This window comes from Schistocerca gregaria, chromosome 1 (assembly GCF_023897955.1).
Source record: "Schistocerca gregaria isolate iqSchGreg1 chromosome 1, iqSchGreg1.2, whole genome shotgun sequence".
NCBI classification, from domain to species: Eukaryota; Metazoa; Arthropoda; class Insecta; order Orthoptera; family Acrididae; genus Schistocerca; species Schistocerca gregaria.
Genome location: NC_064920.1, coordinates 1,092,524,852 through 1,092,550,615, shown reverse-complemented (window position 1 = coordinate 1,092,550,615; position 25,764 = coordinate 1,092,524,852). Strand labels below are relative to the sequence as shown.

Here is a 25,764-nt window from a genome sequence, read left to right as displayed (position 1 = left end):
CATCTAATCTTCAGCATTCTTCTGTAGCACCACATTTCGAAAGCTTCTATTCTCTTCTTGTCCAAACTACTTATCGTCCATGTTTCACTTCCGTACATGGCTACACTCCATACAAATACTTTCAGAAATGACTTCCTGACACTTAAATCTATACTCGATGTTAACAAATCTCTCTCTAATGATATATTGAACGCTAAACACATCGATAACTAAGAATTTTAAATGGAAACAGGCATTTAGCGTCTAACGATATATTGAACGCTAAATTTAAAATTCTTAGTTATCGATGTTTAATGAAAGACTGTTCATAAAAGTTGTTTAAGTTAAGGAAACATAAAAATTTAATTTTTAAGATAAAAATGAAAACCCAAATCCTCTTTATTTGGACTATGGTCGTCGTTTTATACCACAGATGTACATAATTATCGTAGAAATATGATAAAAATCATTTTCTCAGCATTGAGCACATCATACAAATGTTGCATTTTTACATTTGCTACTGTACCATTACAATATGAACCCAATAGAACTGATGTGGAACTGAGTTGCGGGATTGGGCCTTAGAAGTAACAAGACTGTTAAGCTGCTAGACGTACCGGACCTAACCGCGGGCAGCTTTTTCACACGTCACTGCCGAACGCTGGTGGGATACAGAACAGCTCGTCATAAAAGAAGAAGAGAAAATGCTGCGCCTTGTTGGCTTAGTGAATTCTGTTTTTGATAGGCTCGTTATCAACGTAGCAGGTGACACTTCCAGAACTGAAATGTATATCTCGGATTCGGATAAGGAAGGAGCTAAGAGATTACCAGACGACGGACTTGTATGAAATACCTTCAGTGGCTTCAATATTTGAATCCTTCAGTACTATCTTGCGTTACACACAGCTTACGCAGAAAAATTACCCTGTGGTTAAGTCAGGAATTTTCATCATTCCTGTTTTTAGTCACAGTAGTACGTTAGCTAAAAACGATAACATGACTTATGACATTCGAAGCTGTATTGCTCCTCTGGTCGCCTCTTTTTACGTGTGAACTGCAGCTGGCCACGTCACTGCAGGCTAACTGTAGCAGCTGACCTGCCAGTGCTGTCCAAGTTAAATGCGCCGGTATAGCTGTTTTCCCGTACTATCGCTAAATCGATGTGCGCGTAACGTACAGCACAAAGCGTACCCTTATTATCGTACTTGACAGTACTCGAGACAGCTTGGCTGCAGTCCCACGTGAAACTGCAAAGCAGTGAGGTTCAAGCAAACGCGGAGGAATATATAGCGCAATGTTTACATCAGGTTTATTCTTATGATGAACGGATTATACGTCTAGTCAAGGCTATCGCCACGTCCTGTTAACACTTTTTCCTTTGCGAAGATAGTTTAACAGAAAATGCTATCGCGATTTTATCACATTTCATAAGTAACATAACAACACACATACACGAAGCTACAGCCTAATTTTTCTAGTGTGTTCTCAGTGTACAACGGTGTCTCCTACGATGACAACCACTCCTAACATCTACGGTTTTGTCAATTATAATAGGCATGTTTCGACCAACTGGATACAAAGTTTTCGAAAAATAGAACCATACACTGCTCAGTGTGATACTATGATGGTAGGCATTGGTATCAACTTTTATAGTTTGTAATGTACTCATCGTTTCAAATATACTGTACGTGTTGCTTTAAGCAAAACCAAGTATATGACCTAATTACTTACGGCGTAGCACGAGTAAGTGAATCTGAAAAAATGATCCAAAGTTTTGAGCACACATATTTCTGAAAATGTCAATTGGAAAACAGTAAGTATTGAGCGTCTCAAACAATTTCAGAAACTTTAGATTCTGCTTTATCTGTTGTATTAGGAAATCAAAATGCGTTTATGCACTTCTTATGGCATAATTTTCCGAGAAAGAAAGTATTGGTTGTAGAAAAATACTGACAACTTTTTGTGATTTACTGCCAAAGCCCTTTCACAGGCACCTCATCCCAATTACTGGCAATCAAACCGCATGGTCACCACTAAAATTCGTCATAAATTATTCTTCATAATGATATGAGAAATATCCACAGTTGCAACACAAGCAAACTATAATGTTAGGAGTTCATGGGTGGAGACATAACATCGTTGTTACAAGTAGTATGCCAAAACCAGTTAATAGATGTTGGTCACTGATGGATTGTGTATACGACTGGAGTTAACCCCCTCACTATCAGTTGAGGTCTAAAGATGGTGTAATGAGCACCGAAACTGCTAACCATATAATAAATAACATCGTAAGGATGGATGTAGGTGTTCCATTTTATTACGTAAGTGTGTTTAGTATATGACAGATCATGTGGATACTTTTCTCCTGTTATTTTTTCCTTCTCCATAATTTTTTTCAAATATCTTCAATATGATTACTTATATGTGTACAGTATCCAAAAATTTCGAATATTAACTCAGGACTTACCAAACATAACTTTATTATCTGTTACATTCTTTTGGTTAACTGTAACTCATAAGTATATTTAGTTTAGCTGAAATCTATGCTAATTATCAACATCATTAATTTTAGATTTCGTTATCATTGTTCCTACGTAAACATATATCCCTTTATTGACTTACTGATAAAGTAGATCAAAAATATATACAAATAAGTGCTGCATTTATACAGCTAATGTTGAAATATGTTAGAACTTTTGTACTCATTTAATTACTGAGTAATTAGCATTATTTTTTCAACAATGTAACTGGTGTAGAATCCCATATTTTGGCAAACTACACAGCATAATACAACAGCAATTATTATTGTACCTAAAAGTTAACTTTCAGAACCATTTCCCTCCGCTGTTCAGTAAATCAGAAACTTAAATTTTTTAATTGTAATTTGTACAAAGCCAGTGAACAGCAACAGATAAATGTAGTTCTGATTATTGTAATGTTATAACAAAGGCTATTAAGAAGCCATTTTAGTCAGTCTGCGGAAGGTTATGAAGCGAGTAAAACTCAAAACCGACTTCCATAACTGACTTCTTGCCAACTTCCAACTCGCCAAGCAGAACAAAGTTATATTCGAGACAATAATACTTATCTGGAAAGACTTTCTGACGTGGCTCCTCATTGCCTATTCTGGGGATGATAAAGCCTCTACATAATATTGATCGCTTTCTAAAGTAAAACAAAATAAAAAAACTTGCGTTTGATGTACTAATTACATAAACAAGTAGTCGCTAGGTTGAACACATGTGCACCGAATGTGAAATAACATACCCAACTGCAATTGTTTAAATTTAACTAATAAAATAACATTTCTGTAAAATCTCACAGTAATTTGTGGGCTAGTGATAAGCTACTATGTGACTGAGTGAACTGAAATTAGCTCGAGCACAAATACAGAAGTTAGAGGACACACTATAATTTATAAAACGAACAAATAAAAATATTTGGAAAACACAGGCAGTGTTGAGAGCAAAAGATTAATCGAAGCTAAACTCCAAAATAACTCAAAGAAATAAAAGTCCATTCGTCACTTGTTGCGTTAATCCTAAGTGGCGATCAGTAACAGAAAAAAATTTAAGTCCCCACTCAGTGCAACTAATTCAGTGTCCACATAAGCTTCACACGCAAAATTACAAGTTCTGCTGAACAACTAGCGAAAATAAATCAGGGTCCTGGACTCTACAGAATGGCTCTAAATTCCAAACAAACTCACGTGAATATTTCAGAGTGCCGCGTCTGGCGACATGAAAAATTTCAGTCACCATAAACGTGCAGCGCAGTCAGCACTCAGACCAGTCCAGATCTTGTCTCTCTGACTCCAACCTAAACAGTGCGAAAAAGGAAGATGGCTACTGCCCTTTTAAGTCCTTGGCACTCCCCTTCAAAGGAAACATGCTGCAACCATGTCACTCAATGACTGTACATTGTTGCTAGCCTGATTTACAAATACCTAAATGACAGAAAGATATGAAATAAGAATGCGCCATTAGCTGCAAGCTAAAATTCCCCCCCCCCCCCCCAAAAAAAAAAGTGTTCTTCAAACTTAATTTTACGTGCAGTAGTTCACCCAAAATTCAAAGTTAAACAAGTGCAAAGTTTTATTGCGCTGATAACAATGGTTTCATGTTATCCATGCCATCTGTTTCTACAATAAACATGAATATGGCACAACTTCCTTATAGAAAATTTACAATTCTTTCCTCTGCTGTACTCAGAATTAATACAGCTTCAACAGTTTTTAAGCTGTAGCTACGCAAATTAATAAACAATTAATAATACAATAAAAAGTAGATGAATTTCATTATTTGAGCAGCAAAATCACTGATGATGGTCGTGGCAGAGAAGATATAAAACGTCGACGGGCAATGGCAACAAAAGCGTTTTTGCGTAAGAGAAATTTGTTAACATTAAATAAAGATTTAAGTGTTACTGTCTGGAAGCATTTATATGGCGTGTAGCCATTTATGAAAGTGGAATGTCATCGACAAACAGTTTACACAAGAAGAGAATAGAAGCTTTTTAAACGTGGCGCTACAGAGGAGGGCTGAAGATTAGATTGGTAGACCACATAACTAATGAGGAGATGCTGAATAGAACTGGCGAAGTCCGCCTAGAGGAAGGAATCGGCTGATAGGACATATTCTGAGACATCAAGAGATCACCAATTTAGTATGGAAGGAAATATTAGGGGTGAAAGTCCTACAGGGGGACCAAGAGATGAACACGTTAAGCAAATTCAGAAAAATGTAGGTTACAGAAGTTATTCAGAGATGAAGAGGCTTGCACAGGATAGAGTAGCATGGATAGCTGTGTCAAACCAATCTTCGGACTGAAGACCACAACAACAACACAATAAAAATCTGATCCTTATGAACTAACTGTTGTGTGTAATATGATGCTTGGCAACACATACCATCTTGCTAATTGTGTACATATCTTGCACGAAATTTTAAAAAAGTTTCCAAAATAGAATTTTTTTGCCCCAATCGCATTTGCTACATCTGGGTAACAAAACTTACATTATGGAAACTTTTTTACCTTGATACAGAGATCTCTGTCCTTCTGACAATGTCAGGTAATAACTGGACTAAATTATTTGCTGATTTTTAACTAAAGCTGAATTAAAAAGTATGTCACGGATCAATTAATTACGATGTGATACATGGGAGTGTTTAAGCTAATGCACATTAATGAACGTTTCAATTTGATGGCTTGATCTCTGTTGTACCACAAATAATATAAAAGTTATTAACTATTAAATGAATTTCAGTTGAATTATTGTTCTCGATGCTGTAACTCCCCACACAAATTAATTATAAAGCGCATCTGCATACCAGCACAATCGTATTCTTCTCCTCTTTAATCTGATGCATCGTACTCCTCTGTACCCTTCATAGTTTGTGCTGCAGGTGAGCAAACACGAACATTGTGTGTGTGCGTGTGTGTGTGTGTGTGTGTGTGTGTGTGTGTGTGTGTGTGTGTGTGTGGGTGGACGGTCGAATTGACGTCACGTCTGTTTTTGTTTGAACCTGACATGATCACCTGGTTCACCTGGCAGCTACCACCTTTCTCGGCCGCCGATACGTCCACCACAGCCCTAGCTGAAGCTGTGTGTACCCAGTCTCTGTATCGCGGAGCGCATGGAAACTGAATGCCGCTTAAGACCGAAGCGAATCACTCACTATCTGATATAGACGTCATTCGACACATTTCTGTTTAAATGTATATTCGAGTATGTACAAGGTGACAGTTATTGAACTATATGAATAAAAATGTAAATTAGTTACAAATTACGGCATGCACACACTTTATTCAGCATGTAAACGTCACCACAGATATTTGGATTTAGGTTTTGACATGTTTGACATGCCTTCCATCATTGGCGACGATGTGGCGCAGAAGAATTCCGAAATTCTGCATGACCCGCTGAAGTTTCTGGACATCGATGCTGTCGATGACCTCCTGAATGGTGTTTTCAGCAACAGAAATGGTTTTGGGGTTATTTCTGTTCACCTTTTCTTTAATATAGCCGCACAAAAAGGAATCGCATGTGCTCAGATCCGCAGAATAAGTCGGCCAATTGAGGCCCAATCCAGTGGCCTCTGGTTACCTCACAGCCAGAAAGCGGTTTCCAAAGAGCTCCTCAATGGGGTCGAGTTCCGTCTTGCATGAGCCACGTCTTGTAGAAATCAGGATCACTTTGGATAATTGGGATGAAATCATCTTCCAAAACCTTCACGTACCGTTCGATAGTCACCGTGCCATCAAGGAATATCGCACCCCTCATTGGCGGACTGGACACTGCACAGCTTACAGTCACCCGTTGAGGGTGAAAAGACTTCTCGGTCGAGAAAAGCGTATTCTCAATCCCCCAAATGCGCCAGTTTTTCTTATTAGTGAACCCATCCAAATAAAAGTGGGCTTCGTCGCTAAACCAAATCATAGCAGCTTGAACGTCCTAATGCAAACCGTTCAGAAGTTACGACGATTTTATTTCATACAGTTCAATAATTGCCACCCATTTATTTATATGATGCAAACTACCATGTTCAAACAATATTATGAAAATTAAAACTGGCATGTTCAAAAGATTTAGGGAAACGCGGATATAAACGGTCGGTATATTAATTCCGTTTTGATATATGCGTTACCTGTGGTCTTATTGTATGGCTTGAGATCTTTGCTTTCAATGTAGACAACAATTACAGCAATTCGGGTGTGTCATGCATTACAGCGACAGGTGACTCATCAGAAGGAAGTGATTACACGTGTCCCAGTGTTTTCTAGTGAAGTACACAGATGGCTGTAGCCATTTGTTAACTTCGCATTCAATCAAGCACATGAAGTGCTACATCTCAATGCAGTGCTAGCAACAAGGTATGTCTGTTTGATCCAAAAAGGATGGACTTTCAGTCGTGTTGCTACAGATACCGATGCCCATCCATGTGTGAACACACTACAGGTAGACAGATCAGCACACAAAGTGAGTTGGACAAGTGCGCCGTGGCAGTACACCACTACGTGAACACTGATATCCAGCCGTCACTGCGTTGCGGCGTCATACAGATGCCGCCAGAGCACTGAAAGACGACCTCAGAGGGGCCACTGGTGCCGCTGCGTCCGTTCAGACTGTAATGAAGAGGTTACTAGATAGGTCCTTACCGCCCAGATGTCCTGTTCGAGAACCCCACTTGACATGACATCCTGCAGATCGCCTTCAGTTCTGCAGTTCCCATGTCAACTAGCAGCTCAGTCACTGGCGACACGTATTATTTACAGACTATTCCAGATATCCTCTGGTGCAAGGTGGTGGATGGCCGTGTTCATGTGCAGGGACACGTGGTGAGTGGTACCTCCGAAATGTTGCCGAGAAAATCGACAGATTTCCAAGATTCTGTGATGTTGATGGCCATACGGATTCTGTCGTTGTCCACGACTGCCATATGGGCACTCAGCATATCTAACAGATCCTGTTCGATCATACAGTGGCTGCTGCATACGATGGTGGTGGTGGATTCCTTCTAATGCCACGGCCTATGTGGCAGGCGTCAGCATGGATGTGTCGCGAAACCTGGACATTCAAGTAATGGAATGGTCGGTTGTGTGTCCTGACGTAAACCCCCCCGTGCATGTGTGGGACATGCTTTGGAGGCGTGTTCGTAATCGTCTTGTCACACCACAGACTCTCCAAGGCCTACATCTCGTGGTCGTGCGGTAGCGTTCTCGCTTCCCAAGCCCGGGTTCCCGGGTTCGATTCCCGGCGGGGTCAGGGATTTTCTCTGCCTCGTGATGGCTGGGTGTTGTGTGATGTCTTTAGGTTAGTTAGGTTTAAGTAGTTCTAAGTTCTACGGGACTGATGACCATAAATGTTAAGTCCCATAGTGCTCAGAGCAATTTGAACCATTTTGAACTCTCCAAGCGTTCACATGGGCTCTCGTTGAATAATAGGAAGGGATACCCCAGGGTGACCTACACAGACTTATACGAAGCATCCCATGTAGGTGTCGGGCTGTGATAAATGCTCAAGGAGGGCAGAAACGTTATTGATGTTCTCAAAGTCAAATGTAAAGCAACCAAGACGACGGGATGAATGATCGTTTTCGCTTTGTTTTCGACAAACGAATGACGAAGTAGTGATGATTTGCTGTGTGCTTAAATTGTGGAAGATAAAGGTAAAATTAGATAACACACCCAGTCCTCATCTATTGCTCGCTAGAGTATGGCAAAACGCTCAAAGTCACGTTCGCCGACACCTTTGGAGTAGAATGAGATTTTCACTCTGCAGCGGAGTGTGCCCTGATATGGAACTTCCTGGCAGATTAAAACTGTGTGCCCGACCGAGACTCGAACTCGGGACCTTTGCCTTTCGCGGGCAAGTGCTCTAGACCGGGCGTGAGTCGTGCTTCGGTAGCTCCGTTGGTAGAGCACTTGCCCGCGAAAGGCAAAGGTCCTGAGTTCGAGTCTCGGTCGGGCACACAGTTTTAATATGCCAGGAAGGTTCATATCAGCGCACACTCCGTTGCTGAGTGAAAATCTCATCCTGGAAACATCTCCCAGGCTGTGGCTAAGCCATGTCTCCGCAGTATCCTTTCTATGAGGAGTACTAGTTCTGCAAGGTTCGCAGGAGAGCTTCTGTATAGTTTGGAAGGTAGGAGACGAGATACTGGCAGAAGTAAAGCTGTGAGTACCGGGCGTGAGTCGTGCTTCGTTAGCTCAGATGGTAGAGCACTTGCCGCGAAAGGCATAGGTCCCGAGTTCGAGTCTCGGTCGGGCACACAGTTTTAATCTGCCAGGAAGTTTCACCTTTGGAGTAGTTTATAAGACATTTGAAATTACCATTTGAGCTTCATTGTATTCTAAGCGAATTTATGAAATTTATCAAAAAATAGTTCAAATGGCTATGAGCACTATGAGACTCAACATCTGAAGTCACCAGTCCCCTAGAACTTGGAACTAATTAAACCTTACTAAGTACATCACATACACCCATGCCCGAGGCAGGATTCGAACTTACGACCGTAGTAGTCGCACGGTTCCGGACTGAAGTGCCTAGAACCGCTCGGCCACAAATCCGGCGAAATTTATCAAGTTGTTCTTTTTCGTACTGACAGTGAGCCATTGAAAAATGAGTCGTTGACCAGTCCTATTGCATAGGAAATCCATGAAAATCGTCATTGCTATAACAAGGGTAGAGTGTAACCACGTGACTGAGACACAAACCGTCACATGCCACCTGCAGCGGTACAACTGGAGACTCACACGCTACCAAGTACATGAATACAGAGTGCGCCTTTCTCTCGCGCCTTCTGATTGCTTTTACTCAGTGCTGACCGCACTATCCTTTCTCTCTCGCTCTGGAAAGACGTTCTGCAGTTCCAAAGCCTCTATTTGCATGTTTTCTATTATCTGAAGCCGCCGCAATCCCTTGAATTTTTCAATTTCGGATACGAATTTAGTTATGACTCTCGCATGACCCTATACACATACAGTTATTCATTCCGCTTTCTCCTGTATCCCGTTTAATGGAACTTTGGATCATGAGCCGTTAAAACTTTCCGCTTTTTATTCTGTTCTTCAGCTTTCCTTTCCATATTCAATCTCTGAGACGGATTATTAAATCTGTCTTAATTCCACTCTATAACATCTCGCTGCTGTTATTTGCTTTCATTTGATGACCATCAGACAAGTCACAGACTGACTGTCTCCGTCCAAACAGTCCTCGGAAACCCCAAAGTTTCCGACCGACCGGCATATTATCCTCAGCCAATAGATGACACTGAATTCAGATGTGTAGGGGCTTGTGGTCAGCACACCTCTCTCCAAGCCGTTGTCAGGTTTTGTAACCAAAGCTGCTACATCTCAGTCTAACAGCTCTTCAGTTGTCTTCACAAGGACTGAGTGCACCCCGCCGGGAAGAGTGGCCGAGCGGTTATAGGCGCTACAGTCTGGAACCGCGCGACCGCTACGGTCGCAGGTTCGAATCCTGCCTCAGGCATGGACGTGTGTGATGTCCTTAGGTTAGTTAGGTTTAACTAGTTCTAAGTTCTAGGGGACTAATGACCTCAGAAGTTGATTCCCATAGTGCTCAGAGCCATTTCTACCAAGAACAGAGCCGCGCGGGATTAGCCGAGTGGTCTTAGGCGCTGCAGTCATGGACTGTACGATAATTTAAGTTAAGTAGTGTGTAAGCTTAGGGACTGATGACCTTAGCAGTTAAGTCCCATAAGATTTCACACACATACGAACTTTTTTGAGACACGTAAATAGAGAGATAGGGAAAGGAGAAGAGGCAGACGAAGAACAGTTCGCATATACAGGGTGGTCCATCTGAAGTTTCGGATGAGATTATCTCGAAAACTATGCATCGGGTAAAAATAGTGTGTAAGACAAGTTTTTAAGCTGAAAGGGGGACATCAAATGATACTACACATGACCTTCAGCTCCCGCTCCCTTGGGTGGGGCGGGTGGCAACTTTTAAATCTTAAATGTTAACACTCATTTTTTATTGCAGTTTGAGATTCTCCAAAAAAAGTAATCAAGTTTTGCCCGACACATTTTTAAGCCATTGACAGATGGCGCTGAAATCGAGAAAAAAGTAAAGTCGGGGAATTACCCAAGAAAGACGCATCAAATCGATAAAAAAATGTGCACCAATACTTTCGTTACGCCAGATTAAGGTATTTTTGTACAAAATGTACTGTATCCTACTTCTAGCGTTACCCAGGAACAACTACATGGCCGTAGTAGAATGATGTTCGCATGGGGTGCTTCATTAGTGTGAGTCCCCTTGCCTCTCACATGTTGGGGTTCTTCAGTGGTGTGAGTCCCCTTGCCTCTCACAATTTGGGGTGCTTAAAAAATGAAATTAGCCATGAAGAAATTGTTCAATGCATAAAGACAATCGTCTGCGAAAGTTGGCCACAGTTTTAAGTAGCACATCCCAGAGGTATGGCTGCACACGCTCTTCGAATGCGTTGCTCCATATCGTTTCTGGTTGTGGGCTGTCTTTCATAAACAATATTTTTTAAGTAACTCCACAAGAAAAAAATCAGGAGATGTTAGTTCTGGTGGACGTGGAGGCCACTGAATTGGTCGGCCGTGTCCTATCCACCGCCCAGGGTACCGTAAATTTAAAACGTTCCGCACATTTTTAGCATAATGGGGAGCTGCTCCGTCCTGTTGGAACCACATTCGTTGCCTAGTTTCATATTTCATTAGGTGCAACAAATCATCGCGGAGAAGATGTAAATAAGATTCCCCAGTAATACATTTCGGTCAAAGAAAAACGGTCCTATCTAGCAACCGTTTAAAATTCCACACCAGACCATTAACGACCATTTGTGTTGATTGTCAACGGGTCTGTACCAGTGTGGATTGACAGGGACCAATAATGCCAATCATGACGCCATTGTTTTTTTAATGTAGCTTCATCGCTGAACATAACGTATCTAAAAAAAATCTTTGTCAGTTCTTATTATTTCCAAGGCCATTAGCAGAAATGCACGCGTATTTGCATATCTTTCGGCGTTAATACCTGTGTCAGTGTGATATGATACGCATCATATTTATGTGCCATCAAACTCCTCAAAACAGTTGATTTCGGTATTCCAGTTTGTCTCTGAATCCAACGGCTACTAATTTCGGGATCCAGTTGAACACAGGCGAGAACGGTAAAGGTACGAGCGTCATTTTCATTGTATTCGCGACGACGAATGGACAGTGCATGTATCCATTTCGAGCTCGTCGAGAACAATTTAGAATAATGTTTTCGCCTAGATGTTGTCTGTTTGGGAAACAATCCGCATACAATTGCGCAACTGCAGCGTAATTGTTATGACATTCACCTAAAATTAACATATTACATCGACAATCTCTGTAGGAGGATAGTGAGCCATGTTTCGCTAAAGAATAATTTACTTTCGTCATTTGATGTTTACGGTTCACAATCTGAAGGTGAAGTGGCCATGATAGCGCCACAGTCGGGCGAGTAATGCAATTGTGAAGAGTTCCCTAACGAGATTTTAATACCGTTCCGTCTCCCTCCATAAAAAACCGTGGCGGGTTGGATACATTTTGTAAAAAAAAAAAAAAAAATGCTTAATTAGGCGTAATGAAAGAATTGGTGCACATTTTGTATCGTTTTCATGCGTCCTTTCCGGATCATTCTAAATATCTACATCTACATCTACATGACTACTCTGCAATTCACATTTAAGTGCTTGGCAGAGGGTTCATCGAACCACAATCATACTATCTCTCTACTATTCCACTCCCGAACAGCGAGCGGGAAAAACGAACACCTAAACCTTTCTGTTCGAGCTCTGATTTCTCTTATTTTATTTTGATGATCATTCCTACCTATGTAGGTTGGGCTCAACAAAATATTTTCGCATTCGGAAGAGAAAGTTGGTGACTGAAATTTCGTAAAAAGGTCTCGCCGCGACGAAAAACGTCTATGCTGTAATGACTTCCATCCCAACTCGTGTATCATATCTGCCACACTCTCTCCCCTATAACGCTATAATACAAAACGAGCTGCCCTTCTTTGCACCTTCTCGATGTCCTCCGTCAATCCCACCTGGTAAGGATCCCACACCGCGCAGCAATATTCTAACAGAGGACGAACGAGTGTAGTGTAAGCTGTCTCTTTAGTGGACTTGTTGCATCTTCTAAGTGTCCTGCCAATGAAACGCAACCTTTGGCTCGCCTTCCCGACAATATTATCTATGTGGTCCTTCCAACTGAAGTTGTTCGTAATTTTAACACCCAGGTACTTAGTTGAATTGACAGCCTTGAGAATTGTACTATTTATCGAGTAATCGAATTCCAACGGATTTCTTTTCGAACTCATGTGGATCATCTCACACTTTTCGTTATTTAGCGTCAACTGCCACCTGACACACCATACAGCAATCTTTTCTAAATCGCTTTGCAGCTGATACTGGTCTTCGGATGACCTTACTAGACAGTAAATTACAGCATCATCTGCGAACAGTCTAAGAGAACTGCTCAGATTGTCACCCAGGTCATTTATATATATCAGGAACAGTAGAGGTCCCAGGACGCTTCCCTGGGGAACACCTGATATCACTTCAGTTTTACTCGATGATTTGCCGTCTATTACTACGAACTGCGACCTTCCTGACAGGAAATCACGAATCCAGTCGCACAACTGAGACGATACCCCATAGCTCCGCAGCTTGATTAGAAGTCGCTTGTGAGGAACGGTGTCAAAAGCTTTCCGGAAATCTAGAAATACGGAATCAACTTGAGATCCCCTGTCGATAGCGGCCATTACATCGTGCGAATAAAGAGCTAGCTGCGTTGCACAAGAGCGATGTTTTCTGAAGCCATGCTGATTACGTGTCAATAGATCGTTCCCTTCAAGGTGATTCATGATGTTTGAATACAGTATATGCTCCAAAACCCTACTGCAAACCGACGTCAATGATATAGGTCTGTAGTTAAATCGGCATTCTTCCCCAATTTTAATTTTTCTCGATTTCAGTGCCATCTGTCAATGGTTTAAAAATGTTTCAGACAAAACTCGATTACTTTCTTTATGGAGCATTCGAATCTGCATTAAAAAATGGGGGTTTCCATTTAAGATTTAAAAGATGCCTCCCGTCACAACCAATGGAGCGGTGGCTGGGGGTCACGTGTAGTATCACTGCATGTTGCCCTTTGAGCTTACAAACTTGTCTTACCCACTATTTTTACACGATGTACAGTTTTCGAGATAATCTCATCCGAAACTTCAGATGTACCACCCTGTATACTGTGCTGCTTGAATGATAATGGCCGGGAGAGGGAAATCGTGAATGGGAGGACCTAGATTTGAACCGACGTCCGAATGCGAGTGCAGTGTGATAATCACAGTGCCATCTCAGTTAGATGGACAGAATAATAATTGTTGTGAGATATGAAGGTATTTGAGGGAGCTGCAGGGGACAAAAGCCGTTGAGGAAGGAAGAGATTAGAACATATGAAACAAAAACATTGAGTAATTGAATATGCTGGGTGCAGCTGCTAATCTGAGATGATGAGATTCGCAGAGGAGGATAATTCGTGGTGTGCTGCGTGAATCCAGTCAGATAATTGATGTCACGAAAAATTTTCTTTGTGTGAGTAGGACTCCCGCTACGAAGGTTCCGAACAATCTTAATTAGGTAAACGAACAGTTCATCCATCCCGGTATCGATTGCCTCGACGATTTTTACCTGTTATCGACACTGAATTCGAAGACTTAAGACAATGTTTTAATATTAATTTTGAAGTAAAGTAGTTAGCTATAATAAAATTTTTTGTTAATCTTGCTTCCCACGCCCGAGTTCCCGGGTTCGATTTCCGGCGGGGTCAGGGATTTTCTCTGCCTCGTGATGGCTGGGTGTTGTGTGATGTCCTTAGGTTAGTTAGGTTTAAGTAGTTCTAAGTCCTAGGGGACTGATGACCATAGATGTTAAGTCCCATAGTGCTCAGAGCCATTTGAACCATTTGTTAATCCTGCGATTATCTAATTTCGACTAAGCGTCATTGTTAAGCCTGTTTACATATCCCTGTATTTGAGCACGCATGCCTATACTAGTATCTTTGGCGTTTCAGTGTACATGCCTCTAATATTGAAAAAATACATTTTAACACATCAGATACACTCCTGGAAATGGAAAAAAGAACACATTGACACCGGTGTGTCAGACCCACCATACATGCTCCTGACACTGCGAGAGGGCTGTACAAGCAATGATCACACGCACGGCACAGCGGACACACCAGGAACCGCGGTGTTGGCCGTCGAATGGCGCTAGCTGCGCAGCATTTGTGCACTGCCGCCGTCAGTGTCAGCCAGTTTGCCGTGGCATACGGAGCTCCATCGCAGTCTTTAACACTGGTAGCATGCCGCGACAGCGTGGACGTGAACCGTATGTGCAGTTGACGGACTTTGAGCGAGGGCGTATAGTGGGCATGCGGGAGGCCGGGTGGACGTACCGCCGAATTGCTCAACACGTGGGGCGTGAGGTCTCCACAGTACATCGATGTTGTCGCCAGTGGTCGGCGGAAGGTGCACGTGCCCGTCGACCTGGGACCGGACCGCAGCGACGCACGGATGCACGCCAAGACCGTAGGATCCTACGCAGTGCCGTAGGGGACCGCACCGCCACTTCCCAGCAAATTAGGGACTGTTGCTCCTGGGGTATCGGCGAGGACCATTCGCAACCATCTCCATGAAGCTGGGCTACGGTCCCACACACCGTTAGGCCGTCTTCCGCTCATGCCCCAACATCGTGCAGCTCGCCTCCAGTGGTGTCGCGACAGTCGTGAATGGAGGGACGAATGGAGACGTGTCGTCTTCAGGGATGAAAGTCGCTTCTACCTTGGTGCCAATGATGGTCGTATGCGTGTTTGGCGCCGTGCAGGTGAGCGCCACAATCAGGACTGCATACGACCGAGGCACACAGGGCCAACACCCGGCATCATGGTGTGGGGAGCGAACTCCTACACTGGCCGTACACGTCTGGTGATCGTCGAGGGGACACTGAATAGTGCACGGTACATCCAAACCGCCATCGAACCCATCGTTCTACCATTCCTAGACCGGCAAGGGAACTTGCTGTTCCAACAGGACAATGCACGTCCGCATGTATCCCGTGCCACCCAACGTGCTCTAGAAGGTGTAAGTCAACTACCCTGGCCAGCAAGATCTCCGGATCTGTCCCCCATTGAGCATGTTTGGGACTGGATGAAGCGTCGTCTCACGCAGTCTGCACGTCCAGCACGAACGCTGGTCCAACTGAGGCGCCAGGTGGAAATGGCATGGCAAGCCGTTCCACAGGACTACATCCAGCATCTCTACGATCGTCTCCATGGGAGAATAGCAGCCTGCATTGCTGCGAAAGGTGGATATACACTGTACTAGTGCCGACATTGTGCATGCTCTGTTGCCTGTGTCTATGTGCCTGTGGTTCTGTCAGTGTGATCATGTGATGTATCTGACCCCAGGAATGTGTCAATAAAGTTTCCCCTTCCTGGGTCAATGAATTCACGGTGTTCTTATTTCAATTTCCAGGAGTGTATTTTGAGGAAAGATATATGAACAGCAACAGCAGAATTAAGACAGGAACAGGTATAAATTATTGCATGACGCCTATCAAGGAGACATATGAGCTAATACTCACTGCTTATTAAGAATAATAAAAGGTGTCAACAATTGTAAAATGTAGGGTGGGGCAGCAAACTCATAACACTTGCAACAAGAAGTGTAGGAGCCACCACTCGATACACACTATAGCAGGTATACTGTTATATTAATGACGTGTCACTCTGTACTCATGAAGATGCAAAGCTAATTCTTTTTGCTGATGATACAAATATGGCAATCATACCCAACAAGCAAGAATCAATTGTAACGGCTCCATGTGAGGCAACAGTCACATACTCAAAACACACCTGGGTGCCCTTCCGACACTCAGGGAAGATCAATATAAAATTTATCATTCGGAATTATGTTATATTGTCACTCGAAGTATACACTGCAAATGTAAATTCGGGTCGTCTGCTGACGTATGCGTGGGCTGTCTGCTGGGGAGATGCAGTTTAGCCAACCACTGTATTAAGCAGTGCCACTGCAGTGGACCAAAGAGATATAAGTTCCCCGCGCGTTATCAGGTCCCGTTAGGTAAGCAAATAGCAGACTCTCTGAGCCCTTCCAGCCACCGTGTGTGGACCCCGGCAGAGGGGATAAGGTTAGGCGTTCCCTGCTGAGACTCTGTTAAGTACGGACGCTATATCTGATGGTTCCTACAGTCATCGTAATTAGGGGATATAGTCAGGTTCGATAAAATTCCTATTTCGGTTTTGTGTTGTGGATAATGGGCCAGCATTCCATACAATCATACTATTAAGTAAAGTGAGTGATTAAGGAGTATTTTAATCAATTCTAGGAAATAAATGTTGTTGTTATAGAAAATTTGTAACTCGTTTTTTACAGCAACGCCATATATTCGGTTACCATTCCAATTAAACTTTCAACTTAAAGTTAATCAATAAGCAGAAATTTCGTGTAGTGATGTTCGCTCACACAAAGGGTAGTGGGCGTCTTCTACAAAAGACAGGTGCCATTTTCTAATTGAGGATGCCTACCAAGGCTTCGCGGAGAGCAAGTATCATGCACAGTGAGAAAATTGTAAATAATGTTTTTCAGAAGATTATTAAGTGATTCTCTACAAATAGACACGCACTAACGTTTGAGAAAACAAGGTTTATACAGTTCTGTACAGTAAGTGGCATAAGACCATTGATAAATATAGACTATGGACAGAAGTCTGTTGCTAAGGCAAAATATTCAAAATTTCTGGGTGTGTGCATTGATGGGAAATTGAATTGGAAGAAACACATCGATGATCTGTTGAAATGGTTAGGTTCAGCTACGTATGCTAATAGGGTTATTGCAAATTTTGGAGATAAACATATCAGTAAATTAGCCTACTATTCCTATTTTCATTCACTGCTTTCATATGGCGTCATACAAGGCGTGTTACAAAGAAACGAGCCGGATGCATAATTACAGAAACCAGTACCTATAGGTTGTTGAGACACTTGTCCCACAGTGACACAAAGCGGTGAATGGCTGTCACATAAACTCGCGCGGCTGCGATGTTAACCACTTCCGTACGTACAGCTGGACGTCGTCGCCCGTGGTGAATCGTTTGCCCCACAGAGCCTTTTTAAGGGGACCAAAAATGGCGTAATCACAGGGAGAGAGGTCCGCATTGTATGGAGGCTGACCGAGAACCTGCCATTTGAATTTCTACAGGAGTGCCGCGACTGTGTTGGCCGTGTGATACTTTGCATTGTCGTGGAGCAGAATGACCCCACTGGTGAGACTGTCTGGTCGTTTTGATTTGATCGCTTTGCGAAGGGTGGTCAAGGTTTGCCAGTAACGCTGGGCACTCACCGTTGTCCCATGCTGCTGGAAGTGGATCAGACGGGGGCCATCTTGGTCAAAGAAGAACGTCAGCGTAACCTTTCCTGCACTCGTGTGGACAACGAAGTTCAGTTGAACGTGCGTAACTGGTTAACGTCGCAGTGAGGGGAATATTATGAGACAGCCATTCACCGCCTTTTGTCACAGTGGGACAAATGTCTCAACAGCCAGGGTCAATACTTCTAACATACAGGTACAGGTGTCTGTGATTATGTCTCCGGCTCGTTTCCTTTTGAACGCCCCTTATATTTTGCGACAATTCGTCATTAAGAGAGAAATTATTCATTGCACAAAAACGTGTAGTCAGAATAATAGCTGAAGCCCACCAAAGATCACCTTGCAGACATTTCTTTAAGGAACTCGGAATATTCCAAGTACTTTCGTAATACATATATTCACTTATGAAATTTGTCATTAATAATCCATCCCATTTCAAAAAATACAGCAAAGTGCATAGCAACAAAGCTAGAAGAAAGGATGATCTTCACTATTCTGGATTAAATCTCACTTTGGCAAGGAAAGGGGCGAATTATGCTGCCACAAAAATCTTTGGTCATTTGCCAAAAAGCACTAAAAGTCTGATAGTCAACCAACATTTAAAACCAAATTAAAACAATTTCTGAATGAGAGCTCCTTATACTCAATAGATGTATTTTTAGATGTGAAGAATTAACAGTAAAAAAATTAATTATTTTGTGTAAAGAAAATTTATGTTAAAGTGACACGTTCCACGTCATTATGAGACGTCATATTCATGATCTATGGAACTCTAATTAATTGACTTCCGGAAAGTGTTTGACTCGCTGCCCCACTGCAGACTCCTAACTACGGTACGAGCATATGGGATTAGTTCCCAAATATGTGAGTGGCTCGAAGACTTCTTAAGTAATAGAACCCAGTACGTTGTCCTCGATGGTGAGTGTTCATCGGCGGTGAGGGTATCATCTGGAATGCCCCAGAGAAGTGTGGTAGGTCCTCTGTTGTTTTCTATCTACGTAAATGATCTTTTAGATATGATGGATAGCAACGTGCGGCTGTTTGCTGATGATCCTGTGGTGTACGGGAAGGTGGCGTCGTTGAGTGAGTGTAGGAGGATACAAGATGACTTGGACAGGATTTGTGATTGGTGTAAAAAATGGCAGCTAACTCTAATATAGATAAATGTAAATTAATGCAGATGAATAGGAAAAAGAATTCCTGTAATGGTTGAATACTCCATTAGTAGTGTAGCGCTTGACACAGTCACGTCGATCAAATATTTGGGCGTAACATTGCAGAGCGATATGAAGTAGGACAAGCATGTAAGGAAAGTTGTGGGGAAGGCGGATAGTCGTCTTCCGTTCATTGGTAGAATTTTGGGAAGATGTGGTTCATCTGTCAATGAGACCGCTTATAAAACACTAATACGACCTATTCTTGAGTACTGCTCGAGCGTTTGGGATCTCTATCAGGTCGGATTGAGGGAGGACATAGAAGCAATTCAGAGGCGGGCTGCTAGGTTTGTTACTGGTAGGCTTGATCATCTCGCGAGTGTTAATGAAATGCTTCAGGAACTCGGGTGGAAGGCGTTCTTTTCGTGAATCACTACTGAGGAAATTTAGAGAACCAGCATCTGAGGCTGACTGCAGTACAGTTTTACTGCCGCCAACTTACATTTCGCGGAATGACCACAAAGATAAGATAAGAGAGATTAGGGCTCGTACAGAGGTATATAGCCAGTCATTTTTCCCTCGTTCTGTTTGGGAGTGGAACAGGGAGAGAAGATGCTAGTTATGGTACGAGGTACCCTCCGCCACGCACCGTATGGTGGATTGCGGAGTATGTATGTAGATGTAGATGTCATGACGTAAATTACGTTATAAAATTGTAAAATACCTGTAAGAACATTTTGGTCAGTTCAATACAAATACATCATGCAGATTACGAAGATTCATTTCTGTGTCGTACCACCAGAAGATGCTGCTTTAACCAGCGAAGACTGGCATGTGAATAAATAATCAATGATCAGCTGTTTGTGGTTTTATTCGAGTTTATAATGAATAATATCCTAGCTGCGCCCATGACGCTCGCAGGTTGATCGCCACGGATCTGAGAGGCTGGTGGACACCCAGCGCGACCTGAGAGGCCGGCAGATATCGAGCCCGTTATTAGCACAGTAGGAGTCAGAAGCTGTGGCAGCCTCAGGCGCGGTCTCTGTGCTGCTGCTGCTGCCGACGACGCAGGCACAGAATGCTTATTGCCTGCAGAGTTGCAGGGCAGAAGTTGCGGCGCGGCATCCCCAACATCCGACACCGGCGGCGCGGTCGTAATTACTGACTGTGTGCCGAAGCCCAGTCCGCCGTGCTGTGTTTCTCATAGCGGCCAGGGCCTCACTTGCTGGAAGGTCTGTCTCCGCCGGCGCGAGGAGTTGCGGTGAGTGGGTGGGGGGAGGGGGGGATAGCGGACACTGGCTGCGCCTTCGCCTCCTCGTGTTTTCATTTCTTCAGCCGCCCTCCTCGTCCGTCCTGGAATTCGAGGAATTTAATAAACTGCGCAGGGAGGCTGCTGACATTTCACGGCCGCAGCCATCGACCGCTGCGTCTCTCGTAGAGCACCCACCTCTGCGTCGCCACATCACAAACTGTAGTGTCTTTAAAACTACCGGGTGATCAAAAAGTCAGTATAAATTTGACAACTTAATAAACCACGGAATAGTGTACATAGAGAAGTAAATATTGACACACATGCTTGGAATGACATGGGGTTTTATTAGAACAAAAAAAAAAGTTCACAAAATGTCAGACAGATGGCGCTGGACAGCAAAAGGTAAATGTCTGCGCATGACAATCGTGTATAAAAAGAGCTGTAATGAGAGAGAGAGAAGCAGATGCGCCAGCAGTCGCAGCATGTTGACGTTACCTGAAAAGGCGCTTATAGTGAAGCTGTACTATCGGAATTGGGAATGTGCTAGTTCAGCGATACGATCCTGTCGCCATAGGAAGGGGACTCGAACGGGTAAAGGTCCGTTGACAAATGCAGCTGTGGCGAGAATGATTCCGAAGTTCGAAACAAGGGGTTGTATAGACGATAGATCACGTAGCGGTCGACCGAGCACACGGCGTAATGCTGCTGAGTCAGTTCAGGAAGAAATGGAGATTGTAGCGGGTTCGTCTATGCACGGGGAAGTCAGCGCACGTGCAGTCGAACAGGTATTCCATACAGTACTGTTTGGTTGGCACTGAGGCGTATCCTGAGATGCCATCCGTACAAAATCCATCGGCATCATGAACTGATACCTGGCGATTTAGTGAAGCAGAGGGCATTTGCGGTGCGAGCGTTTCAAAAGATGGCGGAAAACGACGATTGGTTGAATAACGTGTTGTGGACCTTTCATTTCACGCTCCGAGGGTCTGTCAACGCCCACAACTGCAGAATTTAGGCTACCGAAAATTCTATAACTGTCGTGGAAACTCAATTGCATGACCAGAATGTCACGGTATGGGTTGGATTTAGCGCATCTACCGTTATCGCGCCTTTTTTCTTCGAGGAAATGCGTGGGTCTGGTTTTGTAACTACTACCGTGACGGTGAGATGTACGCCGATATGTTACAGAATCGCATCATCCCCAGCGTGGCTGATAAACACCTGCTGGAACGTACGATGTTTATGCAGGATGGCGCTCCACCCCATATTGCTTGACGCGCGAAAGATCTCTTGCGCGCGTCGTTTGGTGATGATCGTGTGCTCAGCCGCCACCTTCGTCATGCTTGGCCTGCCAGGTCCCCAGACCTCAGTCCGTGCGATTATAGGCTTTGGGGTTACCTGAAATCGCAAGTGTATCGTGATCGACCGACATCTCTACGGATGCTGAAAGACAACAACCGACGCCAGTGCCACACCATAACTCTAGACATGCTTTACAGTTCTGTCCACAACTTATTCCTCGACTACAGCTATCGTTGAGGAGTGATGGTGGACACATTGAGCATTTCCTACAAAGAACATCATATTTTCTTTGTCCTATTTTGTCATGCTAATTATTGCTATTCTGATCAGATGAAGCGCCTTCTGTCGGACATTTTTTTGAACTTTTTTGTTGTTGTAATAAAACCCCATGTCATTCCAAGCATGTGTGTCAATTTGTAGTCCCTATCTACATTATTCCCTTGATTTATTCAGTTTTCAAGTTTATACTGACTTTTTGATCACCCTTATATGACTTATTATGTGATGCAGATGGTTGCTATAAAGTTATGTGGCCTTTTAAGTCACTGGTATTTCGACCGATTTCAAGTTGCCTTTTCTTTCCTAGTTGATGTGCTGACCACATGACCCTCCATATCCGCACGTAGTGACGTCAATGGACTGAGGATGACACGGCGGCCGGTCGGTGCCGTTCGGCCTTCATGACCTGTTCGGGAGGACTTAAGTTTTTTTTTTCTTTCCTGTACTGTGCTTATCTCTTTGCCGTCATCATCATCATGATAATGTGGCGTGTGGTTGATTGAAGTGTGGTGAGACTTAGTCAAATTTAATGCAGAATCACCTGAAACTCCACGCTTTCTGTTACCGTTTCCCCATCTTCAGACGCTCGAAATTCTGAGAAAAATAGGCGTAAGCTATAGGCAAAGACGTGTAATCTGTTACATATATCTGCAACTACTTCATACACCACTAGCCACCTAATTGTGTGTGGCAGAGGTACTTTCTCTATCACTGAGTCCTCCAACCCCCTCCCACTCGTGAATAGCGCTTCGGAAGAATGATCGCCGGTAAGCCTCTGAACTGGCTCTAATTTCTCGAATCTGTCATTATGCAAGAAGTACTGGGGGCGGGGAGTGATATGTTATCCGTCTCTTCCCAGAAAGTGCTCTGCCGAAATTTCATTAACAAATCCCTCTGTGACACACAACCCCTCTCTTGTAACGTCTTCCAATAGAGTTTGTTGAGCATCTCCGTAATGCTCCTCGCGCCAACTAAACTATCCCGTGACGAAACGCTCTTCGTTGTATCTTCTTTATCTCTTCTATCAGGAGTGTCTGGTAGGAATCCCAGAGAGGTGAGCAGTATCCAAGAATCGGTCGAACAGGCCCCTTATAAGCTATTTCCTTCTTGGATGAGTTACATTTCCTTAAGATTCTTCCTATGGATCTCAGTGTGCCATCTACTTTTACCACTAGTTGTTTTACGCGATCATTCTGCTTCAGGTCGCTCCGGATATTTACTCCTAGATGTCTTACGGTAGATACTATTTCCAGCGATTTGTCATCAATAGTGTAGCTGTACAGTAGTGGATTTTTTTCCCTTCGTATGCACAATATGTTACAATTACTTAGTTTCAGGGACAACTGCCAGAGTCTGCTCCACTCATCGATTCTCTGGGGGACATTCTGCAAAATCGTTACTATCTTCCGGCAGACAAGCGCATCATCTGCAAACAGCCTTAAAGAGAATCCGAACCTTTTTACTAGATCATTTATATACAATGCAAACAGTAACGATCCTATCACAGTTTCTTTGGGTACTCCAGAAATAACCTTTACATCTGTCAATTTTGTTCCATTAAAGGCGAGTGTTGAGTTTTCTCTGCAAAAGATGTCTCGTATCCATTCGTAAATCTGTTCCGAGAGATTAGCTCTTCTTTTTTTCCACTAACCGGCAGTGCGGGACGGTGTCAAATGCCTGCCTGAAGTCAAGGAATACGGCATCAACCTGAGAGCCGTTGTCTACAGCGTGATGTATCTAATGGAGCAAGACACCGAGCTGAGTTTCGCAGGACCTCTGTTTGCGGAAACCATGATGATTTTCAAATAGGTGATTTTCGTTCTCCACATACGTCATAATTCTTGAGGATAAAACATGTTCGCCGGCCGGTGTGGCCGTGCGGTTCTAGGCGCTTCAGTCTGGAAGCGCGTAACCGCTATGGTCGCAGATTCGAAAGCTGCCTCGGGCATGGATGTGTGCGATGTCCTTAGGTTAGTTAGGTTTAAGTAGTTCTAAGTTCTAGGGGACATATGTTAGGTCCTATAGTGCTCAGAGCCATTTTAACCAATAAAACATGTTCGCCGGCCTTGTGGACGAGCGGTTCTAGGCGCTTCATTCAGGAACCATGCTTCTGCTACGGTCACAGATTCGAAACCTGCGTCGGGTAAGGATGTGTGTGATATCCTTAGGTTAGTTAGGTTTAAGTAGTTCTAAGTTCTAGGCGACTGAACACCTCAGAAGTTAAGTCGCATAGTGCTCAGAGCTATTTGAACTATTTTGTAGTTTCACAGAATAAAGACAAATACCCGAAACAGAAAATAAAGGAACAGCTGCATCACGCGGTTGAAGTATTAATAGTAATAATTATGAGAACAATAAATGGCGGCTCCGCCGCAGAGCTATAAATTCAGAAAAGCTTTTTTCGTCAGGAACATTTTCTAGATAACAGTTTCACACGTACAAAAACTGGCACAACCTGGGCTAGAACCCAGGACACTTCGTATGACAAACTAATACTCTACTAACTTCCCCAAGGGAGCTCTACATGAGAAACGCTCACAGTTATGGCTTTTCTGTGCTCTGTATGCCATGTGTTGCCAATTACTTACTGTTTACGCACGTCCATCTGGACGGCAGGGCCGGTTTATTGTTTGATACTCTATCAACATACCGATCTGAATCTCTGACGTCTGTAGGTTTGGGTGTAAGCTAGAGCTGGTCAACTTACGACAACGTCTGATTATTAACCAAATGCATCTATTTTCAGATCCTTGAATTGTTATTTAATGCTATTAGGTCTCCATTTTTTTGATATGAATCGGGCGTTTTATTAAGTTTTTGGCTGAGTAACGAATAAATGTTGTGAAACTTGTACCTTCTATTAATAATTATTCTCTCGCTGCTTATGGGGTTTTAAAAAAATACTTTTGTACAAAATTTTACAGTTTGCTTTAAATCTTTAAAAGATTAAATTAAAGTATCCTTCTTCTCAGGAATTTAATTTTTCTTGATTGTCAAATTTTTGAAGGCCGCTGACGCAAATAAATGTTGTAATTCTTTTCTTTTTCTTTCCCATACTCTGTGTGTTGAATTCACCACCTTGCAGCTCCCAGCTCCGTACTAGGTGCAGTTTCAGTTGGTGTAGCAGTGTCCTCTACTGGGCGGTCTGATGACGTCGTCGTGTTTTCTTCCGTGTCGTGCGGTAGGGTCGCGGATGCCGCCCAGTCCCACACGGTCGCCGCACTCCACCAGATGTCACTTCTCTCCATGCCTGTCGTTGTACCGGGTGATCAAAAAGTCAGTCTAAATTTGAAAACTTAATAAACCACGGAATAATGTAGATAGAGAGGTAACAATTGAGACACACGCGTGGAATGACATGGGGTTGTATTACAATCAAATAGAAAAGCAAAGTACTGCTAGACGCGTGAATGATCTCTTGCGTACGTCGTTTGGTGACGATCGTGTGCTCAGCCGCCACTTTCGTCGTGCTTGGCCTCCCAGGTCCCCAGACCTCAGTCAGTGCGATTATTGGCTTTGGGGTTACCTCAAGTCGCAAGTGAATCGTGATCGACCGACATCTCTACGGATGCTGAAAGACATCATACGACGCCAATGCCTCACCATAACTTCAGACATGCTTTACAGTGCTGTTCACAACATTATTCCTCAACTACAGCTATTGGTGAGGATTGATTGTGGACATATTGAGCATTTCCTGTAAAGGAAAATCGTTCAAATGGCTCTGATCACTATGGGACTTAACATCTGTGGTCATCAGTCCCCTAGAACTTAGAAGTACTTAAACCTAACTAACCTAAGGACATCACAAACATCCATGCCCG

The 25,764-nt window shown here is 43.3% G+C and overlaps 3 protein-coding genes across 5 annotated transcripts in view; all 3 read right to left on the bottom strand.

The window, feature by feature from the left end:
• Positions 1-25,764, bottom strand: part of LOC126282131 (uncharacterized) — a 590,112-nt gene that overhangs the window by 59,460 nt on the left and 504,888 nt on the right. The window lies entirely within an intron of this gene.
• Positions 1-25,764, bottom strand: part of LOC126282112 (atrophin-1-like) — an 829,584-nt gene that overhangs the window by 637,471 nt on the left and 166,349 nt on the right. The window lies entirely within an intron of this gene.
• LOC126291257 (spidroin-1-like) overlaps positions 20,004-25,764 on the bottom strand; it is a 128,676-nt gene continuing 122,915 nt past the window's right edge. The window contains exon 4 of the mRNA XM_049984912.1: positions 20,004-20,163. Within this exon, the coding sequence (XP_049840869.1) occupies positions 20,004-20,163 (160 nt within the window). The remainder of the gene's footprint in view (positions 20,164-25,764) is intronic.